This window comes from Leptodactylus fuscus, chromosome 7, assembly GCF_031893055.1.
Source record: "Leptodactylus fuscus isolate aLepFus1 chromosome 7, aLepFus1.hap2, whole genome shotgun sequence".
In the NCBI taxonomy this organism is placed as follows: Eukaryota; Metazoa; Chordata; class Amphibia; order Anura; family Leptodactylidae; genus Leptodactylus; species Leptodactylus fuscus.
In genome coordinates this window covers 120206000-120218249 of record NC_134271.1, presented here as the reverse complement: position 1 = coordinate 120218249, position 12250 = coordinate 120206000, and the positions used below count along the sequence as shown (strand labels likewise).

The 12250-nt window shown below is 48.8% G+C and overlaps 1 protein-coding gene across 2 annotated transcripts in view; it reads right to left on the bottom strand.

The window, feature by feature from the left end:
* Positions 1–308: 308 nt before the first annotated feature.
* Positions 309–12250, bottom strand: part of GREM1 (gremlin 1, DAN family BMP antagonist) — a 34342-nt gene continuing 22400 nt past the window's right edge. For both annotated transcript variants that reach the window (XM_075280943.1, XM_075280942.1), the window contains one exon: positions 309–1367. In XM_075280943.1, coding sequence (XP_075137044.1) covers positions 818–1366 — 549 coding nt within the window. In that variant the 5' untranslated portion in view covers position 1367 and the 3' untranslated portion in view covers positions 309–817. The remainder of the gene's footprint in view (positions 1368–12250) is intronic.

The window sequence follows — 12250 nt, the reverse complement described above, 5'->3', positions numbered from 1 at the left end:
ACTGATGATGTATCCATATGCATCATCTGGGTGCCAGAAACTAGTGGAAGGGAAATGGAAACGTTCTGCTCCTATTCAAGCCCCATCCACTCTATAGCAGTGGTGCTGGGGAACCTTGCAGCATCCAACATATGGAAACAGCCGATATGTACAAGTGTTGGACCCCACAGATAAGATATCTATGGATAAGTGGTCATTATTAAACATACAATAGTGGTCAGTCCTCTTTAAATAGATTAAATTGTTTAATGGATGTTAAAACAAAGCACACAACACACACTACTCCTTTCTTTAAAGCTTGAACCAGGTACAGAAATTTTATTTTATTTGATGCAATTCTGCCTCAATAAGTTGCGAAATTGGTCAAAAGTCACTGGTTAGGCAAATGTGCTCTTCTGCTGTGACCATAGGCAAGATTCATTCGTCATCTCATGCCTAGGTCAATTCGGTTATAAAATTGTTATATACAGACACTTCCATCTCACTGACCCTCCTATGTGCACCACAAACATGTAAGTGTGAATAAATAAGATATATACACATTGTATACATGGAAACGTGCACTCAGGGTTTTTCTTTGTACTCCAAGTAAGAGTGCACTTTGTGCTTTACTGGGGCAGTCCGTCCATCTTTGGTGGGCAGAACGTTTGTTGGGTTACCCTAGGGAGGCTGAAAGTAGCTCTGACACAGAAGGTTATCTGACATCCAAAAACTCTTGTAGCTTGATACACATGAAACTACCATCTGCATGGGTGCAGCCAAGCTGTATGGATGGATCACGTATCAGTTTGTCCAACATGGAGAAGAACCAGTGATGCTAGTCCAGATCTATAGAGATGCAGCGACACTGCTTGACACGTGTTATTCTTTTCTTCTTTGTGGGTGGCTGTAGCTCAGGGCAATGGAGTGTAACCACCATGGTAGTGAATTTTTTAGGTTTGCAGAATGAGCAGGACTGGAAGGATCCTTCCTCCCGACGGATATGGCGGGGAATGTAGAAAGAGTTGCACTGCCCATAGCAGAACCTGTTGAGGATGGTGCGTTTGTTGCATCCTTCCTCGTGGATGGTTTGCTTCAATGGCTGTGTCTTACACCAGTCCCTCTTCAGATACTTTCTTTCAGTAACATGTAGTGCTTCCTGGCTGGACTCCAGCACTTCCTCAGCTACCAGAGCTTGTCCTTTTCCTTTACCTTTGACCTGAGTCCCTGGCCCTGTCTGACTTTGTTCAGAGTCATTGGGCTGCCCTTTGTCAGGAGGAGGAATGGCCCCTTGAGATCCACGAACCTTTTTATTCCCTTCAATGTTTGGTACCAGGAGTCCGAAGAGAAGGAACATGGGTCCCAGTGAATAAACCAAACGGTACATCCTAGAAAAGAGAAAAAAAGGTCTTATATAAACAGGGTGCAACCACAAAAAAAAAAACAACTAAAATGGGGCACAAATTGCACACACTTAAGATTATGCAGCAGGGAACTGGTGGCTGAAATTTGGACCTTTTCTACCCGACAGGTGACATCAGTGATCCATGAAGCTTCTCTAACCTGAATCTTGTTAAAACTAAAACTGTACCATGTTCTCTACAGTAGACTAGTTACTTGATATGTATGCACACGTATTGGCTATTCTGCATTTTCAGCTGCCCAGGCTCACTTTTGAAGGAGTCTACAAAGCTGGACAAAGGCAACAAATGAGGTTCATTACAGTCCAAGTACCAGCTACAAAATGTGTATAGAGTGAACGCCATATTTTGCTCAATTTCTTTTTGAACTGAGGGAAACCTGTAGTAGGGTGCCCTGCAATGCTCCAATTTGGAGAAGATGCACTTAGTATCCTCTTATATTTTTGGACATCTGAGGCTTTTGTGAATTTTTACAAAACCCTAACCCCTTATAGTATGGGGAAACAATCCTCCCACCACTCATGTTATGACACTGCCCTCTCCTCAACCAGGTACATACTTCCAGGTTGATCCCAAAATATAGAAAGTGCCTCTTAGAAAACTGGTGACTGGAATTTGTATCTTTTCTACCCAAAAGGTGACATCTGTGATCCATGAAGCTTGTCTCACTTGAATCTTTCTTTGGCTATCTGAGGCTTTCGTGAATTTTTTACGAAACCCTACCCCCTTATAGTATGGGGAAACAATCCTCCCACTGCTCATCTTATGACACTGGCCTCCGAGAAAAGTGGCTGAGGTAGGTCACGACAGCAGCCACCAATTGGCTAAACAGTATTTCTCTGTGTGTCAATAAGAACTGTGGACACCCGAACAGTGATCGGAGAACGGCAAGGGTATTGTGAGAAGAGAATATATTTTAATATAGATGTATAATATATGAACATAAAATTATATATTTAGTCTACATTTCTTTTAAAAGGGAGTGTCAACCCCTGTAAGGCTAAGGCGCCACGTACTGGGCCACCACAAAAAACTGTGTAAAAGCCCACGTTTCCACCATGGCCAAATCAAGGTATTTATGCCACATGGGGCCCCGGCCTAAAAGAGAATCTTTAGGTATTTAGTTGGATCTTCTAAACTTTCCCCCCTCTCTGAACAGGAGACATTCTAGAACTCGGACTATTGCCCCATGTTTATGTAATTCATGCTTGTCGAAAACTTACTAGAAATGTCTTATTTTGGGAAAAAAAAATTGTGAAACAACTCCTTATCCATCTCCATCGTGACCATATGTTTGGTACAATCAGGACTATTACCAGGACATCTGCACTAGCACCAATAACTTATAATTGGTCTCCCGCATCTTCAGGCTAATAAAGCTAACATGGGTCACTTTAAATACTTCAAGATCACAGAATAGAAAAAAAGGCATCTTGAGATCCATTTATACAATTACACTAAGTCTATAATAGTGCTGCATTTACTCATGAAATTCAGTGCCATATGCAGAATCTGACTCTAGGACTAGGTTTCCTGACTGATCCTTTGTCAAGATATGGCTTCAAAGCGGTTTGTAACGCAGTCTAGATCTTCCAACAACCTTGCTTTAATGTAAATAAGAAAAAGATGGCATACATATCCTTAATGCTCAGATATAGAAAGGAGGAGAGATACTAGGAACATACTGAAATGTGCAAAATGTACAAGAGGAGCTCAGATCACAGACAGGATCATTAGGTGTGGGAGCAATGTACACAGCACTATATGTTCATCCTGGCCACACATGCAGAAGGAGTTCAACTACACCTATAAGGGTTGTCTCATAAACAAGGCTTATTCTCTGTTCACAGAATAAAGGTATGATCAGAGGTGGTCCCCGAGACCCCTTATTTTAAGAGAATCTCTGTGGCTGAACTTGGGAGCATAGAAGAGTGCAGGAACTGGATGAGCTGAGTATTTGTACATCTGGGGTCTGTATAAAGACCTCGGGGGTGGGGTGGGGGGGGGGGTGATAAATGCGATTTACGTACCATTTATGATTCAAATGCCATAACTTGTGGAGGGGCATGAAGCTACTTCGTACCCTACTCTTTAGAATTTTCCCAGTTCTCAGAATTTAGGAAGTACTTCTTCAACAAATAGTGTAGTTTTTCATTGTAGGTCACCATAAAGAAATCCACATTGGAAAGAGATAGCATGGAAATATTACATGGATTGCAAGAACAATTTTGCTGCCCTCTTTCTGTATTTAGTGTGTATCCCTTCTATATCATTCATACACCACAATGTAGAAAGCATGCTTGCAGGGCTACATTTGTGGGAATGGACCAAAAAAGCTGCATCTGTATGCCATTTTGGTGCAAGAGATTGCACGTAGAATGTACAGTGCTGAGCAAGAATGGTGTCATGGATGTGGTTTTACAATTCCCTTTGCCAGTCAGTTGAGAGAGACTCCAAACTGGGCATCTGGACTGCTTGATTTCTACCAGGGCTTCAAATAGATGCCCCAAGTAGTGGAGGTAATTACAAATACTCACTGATGCTAGGGCAACTCAGATACCCCTACCACCTCTGTGATGACACTCCTGGATTTCCTTCTTTACGCTCCATCACACCCTCCAGCAATGACCTTGGCGGTATCTGCTATAGAGGTCACATGACCATATTGAAATATCATTGCTGGAGATCAGGACAGAGACCATCAGGGGGCTGTGAAGCAGTGGACTGCGAGCAATGGAGGGACTGGGAAGCAGTAGTCTGGGAGGAATGGGGGACTGGGAAGCAGTGGTGTGGGAGGAATGGAGGACTGGGAAGCAGTGGTCTGGGAGGAATGGAGGACTGGGAAGCAGTGGTCTGGGAGGAATGGGGGACTGGGAAGCAGTGGTGTGGGAGGAATGGGGGACTGGGAAGCAGTGGTGTGGGAGGAATGGAGGACTGGGAAGCAGTGGTGTGGGAGGAATGGAGGACTGGGAAGCAGTGGTCTGGGAGGAATGGAGGGACTGGGAAGTAGTAGTCTGGGAGGAATGGGGGACTGGGAAGCAGTGGTGTGGGAGGAATGGAGGACTGGGAAGCAGTGGTCTGGGAGGAATGGAGGACTGGGAAGCAGTGGTCTGGGAGGAATGGGGGACTGAGAAGCAGTAGTCTGGGAGGAATGGGGGACTGGGAAGCAGTGGTCTGGGAGGAATGGGGGACTGGGAAGCAGTGGTCTGGGATGAATGGGGGACTGGGAAGCAGTGGTCTGGGAGGAATGGGGGACTAGGAAGCAGTGGTCTGGGAGGAATGGGGGACTGGGAAGCAGTAGTCTGGGAGGAATGGGGGACTGGGAAGCAGTAGTCTGGGAGGAATGGGGGACTGAGAAGCAGTAGTCTTGGAGGAATGGGGGACTGGGAAGCAGCGGTCTGGGAGGAATGGAGGACGGGGAAGCAATGGTCTGGGAGGAATGTATGACTGCATATAATATAACACACAAGTCCTAACTTCCAAGCTCCCTCATTGGTCAAGTAATTTTTTTTTATAGGCTGAACAACAGTTCCCTGTCGTCCCTACCAGCGGCACAATGTGGGGTATTTCGTGCCCCTGTGTGCTGGTAGGACAGGCGGAATTTTAATTAGCCATGTATTAATTTCACATGGCTTGTTCCCTTTAAGAGGGCACAGATACCTCCCCCCTGTGCGTTTTTTTCTGTCCTGTGTAAAGGATCGGACAGGTGGGGAGGACTCTGTGTCCTCCTAAAGAGAAAGAGTAAGAAGAAGTTTCAGGTACTTACCTGCTCAGACCTGTTCAGGTGTCTTCAATGATGCACTCTGCCCCTTTGGACTTCTGTCGGTCCTGCAAAGAGAATAGGTAAGATTAAAGTTACCTATTTTGCCCACCTCCCTCACGCAATCCTACCTCCTGTTCCCCGGCATCCAGTCCTGCTGGGCTTCGGAGCCGTGCGCAGCCAGCCGGCGTGTTCGCGCGGCTCCATGAGGGGAACTTCCGGTTTTCGCGGAACCTTTCCTCTGTGTAGGAGGGTTCCGGCCGGTCGTTTAGAAGTGTAACACCGGCAACTTCCGGTTTTCGGCATTCGCCGCTCCGGGACCACGCGAACAGCAGCGTTGGACACTGGAGGTCCTCAGGAGATTAAGGTACGTGCCAATGTAGTTGGCTCAAAGGGGGAGCGTGACTTGAAGGGCTAGGAGTGTTATGAAGGGCAAAGGAACGGAGCTTTTGACTAAGGCCACGCCCCTTCCGGATATGGGGCTGTAAAAAAGGGGGCAGGTTGCATCCCTCATTGCCTGCTAGTCTAATCCCTAGCTGGTTTCTCCGCTGTGGCTTGTGGTTACCGCTTCAATCTGCATTTATTCTACTGCAAACTCTGCTGAAGGTTGGTAAGTGGCCTGCAGAAGCTGGGTGAGTCTCCTCATATGGTTCCTTGAATGTACTCCTCTGATGTTTCATATTCCATGCTTAGGTATCGCTGAAAGCTAGCTTCTATTTGTCATGTCTTCCTCTTCTACCCCTCCCGGGGATCAAGTAAGACGGAAGAAGTCTTCTAAAAGGAGACACCTGGCTTGCATTGATTGTGACGTTCCACTACCTGATGGTAGGTGCGGTTTTTTCGTCTGCTAATTCTCCCAATGGTGGGAGTATCCTGAATGTCATTGTTTTGCCTTTAGGCTATGACTGGTCACGCTGCCAGCAATGCAGGGGACCTCTGCGGGAGGAACCCGTTACCAGTGATATGGTAGCATGGGTCAAGGAGTACATGGTGAGTACGGTTGCCGCAAAGAGGGGAAGGGTCCCCTCCGGCTTCTAAGTATCCTTGTGTTTTTTGCAGGATGATTCTTTAAAGGATATCCGTACTTCACTGGCTCAGCTCACCAAGAAGCAGCGCGTGGAAAGGCGTTCTGCTTCACTGCCCTCCCTGGAGCGCCTCCAGGTGGAGGAGGTGTCCATATCATCGGACGATCAGTCCTCCTGTACCAGCAGACCAATTTTCCATCGGGAAAAGACTAATAAACTGCTGAAGGCCATCCGGTCGTGGGACCAGGTTGGCGAGGGGGAAGCCTCTGCGTCCACCTCTGGGAAGCGGAGGGTTTTCCAAGTGGACGCCTCCATGGCCAGCCTAATGGAACAAGAATGGAAGCAGCCGGAGAAGGCTTACGTCACCACCAGAGCTTTCAAAGCAGTGTATCCGATTGATCCCTCCCAGCTGGATCGCTGGGGTCCGCCACCCAAGGTGGATTTAGCCATCTCTAAGCTTTCCCGTCGCACTGTCGTGCCCATCGATGACGGGTCAAATCTTCAGGATTTGCTTGATAGAAGAGTGGATTCAACGCTCAAGAAGGCGTATTCGTCTGCTTCAGCCCAGGTGACGGTGGGCATCGCCTCAACGGAAGTAGCTGATAAGCTTCAAGCCCGGCTGGACCGCCTGGAACGGGATATCGACTCCGGGGTTAACAGGGACGACATCCTGGCATCCATGGGGGAGATCCGTCTCGCTACGGATTTCCTGAGAGAATCGGCAAGACAGCAGGTGAAGCTGGCTTCCAAGGCCATGGCCCTCAATACCGCCGCCAGGAGGCCCTTGTGGCTCAAACCTTGGCGGGCTGATGTCGCCTCCAAGTTTTCTTTGTGTTCCCTCCCCTTTCAACCTGGGAAGGTTTTCGGCCAAGGGCTGGACGATCTGATGGAGGGATTGGCTGATGGTAGAGGGAGATCACTACCACAAGCAACCAGAGAAAGAAGGCCTCCCCCTTCTAGGGGTCGAGGCTCCACGTCTCAATACAGGCCTCAACAAGGAAGCCAGAGACGCCCCAGATACCGTCCGAAAGGGGCGGGTCGCGGGATCCCCAAGGAGGACCCTAAGAAGAAGGGGTTTTGAGGAGACGCCGCTCTCTGTGACCAGCTCTCCCGTAGGAGGGCGCCTTTCGAATTTCCTTGTGGCATGGCATCTTCACATTCTGGACCCATGGGTCTTTCAAGTTGTTCAGCGAGGATACGCAATAGAGTTCTCCCATCCTCCGGTGGATCGTTTCATCACTACGCGGGTCTTACCAGCCCTACAACAAGACTGCCTGGAGGCTTCCGTCGCAGAATATCTCTTAAAGGGGGCCCTGGAAAGGGTCCCTCCTCCCGAAGTGGGTCAAGGAGTTTATTCACCCGTGTTCTTGGTTCCAAAGTCCACAGGAGGGTGGCGGATGATTATAGATCTTCGGTTCCTCAACCTCTTCATAAAGAAAAAACCTTTCAGGATGGAGTCCATAGACTCAGTAACCAATTTCCTATTGCGCAACGAGGTCATGGTCACCCTGGACCTGAAGGATGCCTACTTACATATCCCCATCTTCCCGCCACACAGGAAATATCTACGTATAGCCGTTCTTATGGCTGGTCACAGAGAGCACCTACAGTTCACTGCTCTGCCATTCGGCATATCGTCAGCTCCGTATGTATTCACCAAGATGGTCGCACCAGTTGCCGCCGCTCTCAGACTTCAAGGCCTCTTCGTGGTTCCCTACCTCGACGACTGGCTTATAAAAGCTCAGTCTACTTCAATTCTCCATCACCACCTCCAGATAGCCATCGCCTTCCTCCAGGAGTTAGGTTGGCTGATCAATTGGGAGACGTCAGAAATAGTGCCATCCACCCGGAAGAAATTCCTAGGGTTTGTTCTGGATTCCCAGAGCATGCAGATTTTCCTATCTCGTCCAAGGCGAGCAAAAATAGAAGCTTCGGTTCGGGGCCTCCTCAGGTCCCGATGGATCACCATTCGCACCGCCATGCGGGTCCTAGGCCTGATGTCTTCTTCAGCCAAGGCGGTCCCTTGGGCTTTATGGCACTTGCGTCCCCTTCAGATGGAAGTGTTGAGAGCCTGGAACGGATCTCCACGGGGACTGCACAGGAAGATCTGCCTTTCTCCCGGTACCCGTCTTTCCCTCAGATGGTGGAGACACCTGAAAGACGGAAGGTCCTCGGTTCAACCTCGTTGGACCCTGTTGACAACAGATGCGTCCCATTCGGGATGGGGAGCCCACCTGGACGGCAGGACTGTCCAGGGTCTGTGGAGGAATCCAGAGGTAGGAACCTCCAACCTGAAGGAGCTAAAAGCAGTGTATCTGGCGCTGAAGTACTTCGCCCCCTTTCTCGAAGGGAAGGCAGTCAAGGTCCGGTCAGACAATATGACGACGGTAATATACTTGAGCAAACAGGGCGGCACCAGGGTTCCAGCCCTACTGAGAGAGGCGAACTTGATCTTCACGTGGGCAGAGAAGAATCTGACCCACCTATCCGCTGTTCACATCAAGGGCTCCCTGAACATAGTAGCGGATCAGTTGAGTCGGGGTATCCCTGTATCAGGAGAATGGTCTCTCAATCAAGACATATTCCATCAGATTGTCCAAACATGGGGCCTTCCGGATGTCGACCTCATGGCAACCCGACTCAACGCCAAGGTGGAAACCTTCTGCTCTCTGTACCAGGAGGACAATGCCTTGGCAGTGGATGCCCTGTCCATCCCATGGAGGTTCAGGCTGATATACATTTTCCCTCCAGTTTCCATCATACCCAAGGTATTGATGAAAATCAGACAGGACCAAGTCTCGGGAATTGCCATAATCCCGTTCTGGCCGAAAAGGACTTGGTTTGCCCAGCTCATGTGGATGAGTCAAGGCAGGTATTGGAGGCTTCCCCCCCTCCCAGATCTGGTGACACAAGGAGAGCTGAGACACCACGATCTGAGGAGATTCAATCTGACAGCCTGGAGGTTGACCAGTCCCTATTAAGGAATAGAGGACTGTCTCAAGGCGTCCTAAGGACTTTAGCCAGCGCCAGAGCCACCTCGACCAATAAGAATTACCGTAGGATCGGTAATATTTTCCAGGCCTGGTGCACGGAACACGAAGTGGACTCCTCCGATCCCCCTGTGAGGGCGATCCTGGATTTCCTGCAGGACGGCCTAGACAGAGGGCTTGCAGCTTCTACCCTGAAGGTACATGTAGCCGCTTTGTCCGCCTATCTGGGGAGGCGGTTGTCTCAGGATCCTTTAGTGAGCACCTTTATCAAAGGGGCAACTAGGCTGAGACCAGCAGTTTCTGCTCCTGTCCACCAATGGGACCTCAGCAAGGTCCTAACGGCACTTTGTGTTGCTCCATTCGAACCTCTGGAGGAGGTGGATCTAAAATGGCTGACCTATAAGGTATCTTTTCTCCTCGCTATCACCTCGGCAAAAAGAGTAGGGGAGCTTCAAGCACTCTCATCGGAAGCTCCTTACATTGCCTTCTTTGAAGACCGTGTTCAGTTGAGATTTCTGCCAGGATTCAGGCCGAAAGTTTCTTCTAGGGCGAATGTGAGTCAGCTCATTTGCTTGCCAACCTTTTTTCCCGTGCCCACTTCCCCTGAGGAGGAGAAGTGGCATACCCTAGATTTAGTCCGGAACCTGCAGATTTACCTTCAGCGCACACGCGCTTTCAGGAGATCTGAGAACTTGTTAATAAATTATGTAGGGGGCCATAAAGGCCGCAAGGCTTCTAAGGTCACCATCTCTCGCTGGGTGAAGGAAGCAATCAAGTTGGCGTTTGTGAGTCAGAACTTACCTCCGCCGACCGTCCTAAGGGCCCATTCGACGCGGGCAGTATCGACCTCTTGGGCAGAGGTCAAGGCTCTCACCTTGGACCAGATTTGTGCAGCAGCATCCTGGTCTTCAGAATTGACCTTTGTGAAGCACTACCGACTTGATCGGTATGGCTCAGAAGCTACTGCCTTCGGGCGTACTGTATTACATTCTGCTTGTGTTTAATCTCCCACCCTTATGGGGATTACTTGCTATTTCCCCACATTGTGCCGCTGGTAGGGACGACAGGGAACAAAGGATTATGTAGATAATCTTGTTTCCCTTAGTCCTAACAGCGGCACAAGGATTCCCCCCCTATTGTTGTTTATTTTGGAATGTATGTATTATTACTTGTTATTTACGCACAGGGGGGAGGTATCTGTGCCCTCTTAAAGGGAACAAGCCATGTGAAATTAATACATGGCTAATTAAAATTCCGCCTGTCCTACCAGCACACAGGGGCACGAAATACCCCACATTGTGCCGCTGTTAGGACTAAGGGAAACAAGATTATCTACATAATCCTTTGATTTAGAACAGCAGATTTGCTGCACACATTTTTGCTACTATGCCATTCATCTAAATAACACTTGCAGAGATACCTGCACATATAGTACTACAGAAATAAGATGTGTGGAAATGATTTGTCAGCTGCAAAAAATTTTCACATGACTGTGCTGATTCTTGCAGTGTTTTTTTTTTTTTTTTCACGGCAGAGTAAGAATCAGTGTGGCATACTTTTTTTTTATTTTTTATCAGGGACCGACTGACCTTCAATCTTAAAAATGGATTCATCAAATAGAGTGTATAAATAGTAGAAAGTAGAGATGAGCGAACACTAAAATGTTCGAGGTTCGAAATTCGATTCGAACAGCCGCTCACTGTTCGAGTGTTTGAATGGGTTTCGAACCCCATTATAGTCTATGGGGAACATATACTCGTTAAGGGGAATCCCAAATCCGTGTCTGGAGGGTCACCAAGTCCACTATGACACCCCAGGAAATGATACCAACACCCTGGAATGACACTGGGACAGCAGGGGAAGCATGTCTGGGGGCATAAAAGTCACTTTATTTCATGGAAATCCCTGTCAGTTTGCGATTTTCGCAAGCTAACTTTTCCCCATAGAAATGCATTGGCCAGTGCTGATTGGCCAGAGTACGGAACTCGACCAATCAGCGCTGGCTCTGCTGGAGGAGGCGGAGTCTAAGATCGCTCCACACCAGTCTCCATTCAGGTCCGACCTTAGACTCCGCCTCCTCCGGCAGAGCCAGCGCTGATTGGCCGAAGGCTGGCCAATGCATTCCTATGCGAAAGCAGAGACTTAGCAGTGCTGAGCCAGTTCTGCTCAACTACACATCTGATGCACACTCGGCACTGCTACATCAGATGTAGCAATCTGATGTAGCAGAGCCGAGGGTGCACTAGAACCCCTGTGCAAACTCAGTTCACGCTAATAGAATGCATTGGCCAGCGCTGATTGGCCAATGCATTGTATTAGCCCGATGAAGTAGAGCTGAATGTGTGTGCTAAGCACACACATTCAGCTTTACTTCATCGGGCTAATAGAATGCATTGGCCAGCGCTGATTGGCCAGAGTACGGAACTCGACCAATCAGCGCTGGCTCTGCTGGAGGAGGCGGAGTCTAAGATCGCTCCACACCAGTCTCCATTCTGGTCCGACCTTAGACTCCGCCTCCTCCAGCAGAGCCAGCGCTGATTGGCCGAATTCCGTACTCTGGCCAATCAGTGCTGGCCAATGCATTGTATTGGCGTGATGAAGCAGTGCTGAATGTGTGTGTTTAGCTCAACTACACCGGTGGAGTAGTTGAGCTAAGCACACAGATTCAGCTCTGCTTCAATCAGCGCTGGCCAATGCATTCTATTAGCTTGATGAAGCAGAGTGTGCACAAGGGTTCAAGCGCACCCTCGGCTCTGATGTAGCAGAGCCGAGGCTGCACAAGGGTTCAAGCGCACCCTCGGCTCTGATGTAGCAGAGCCGAGGCTGCACAAGGGTTCAAGCGCACCCTCGGCTCTGATGTAGCAGAGCCGAGGGTGCACTTGAACCCTTGTGCACACTCTGCTTCATCAAGCTAATAGAATGCATTGGCCAGCGCTGATTGAAGCAGAGCTGAATCTGTGTGCTTAGCTCAACTACTCCACCGGTGTAGTTGAGCTAAACACACACATTCAGCACTGCTTCATCACGCCAATAGAATGCATTGGCCAGCACTGATTGGCCAGAGTACGGAATTCG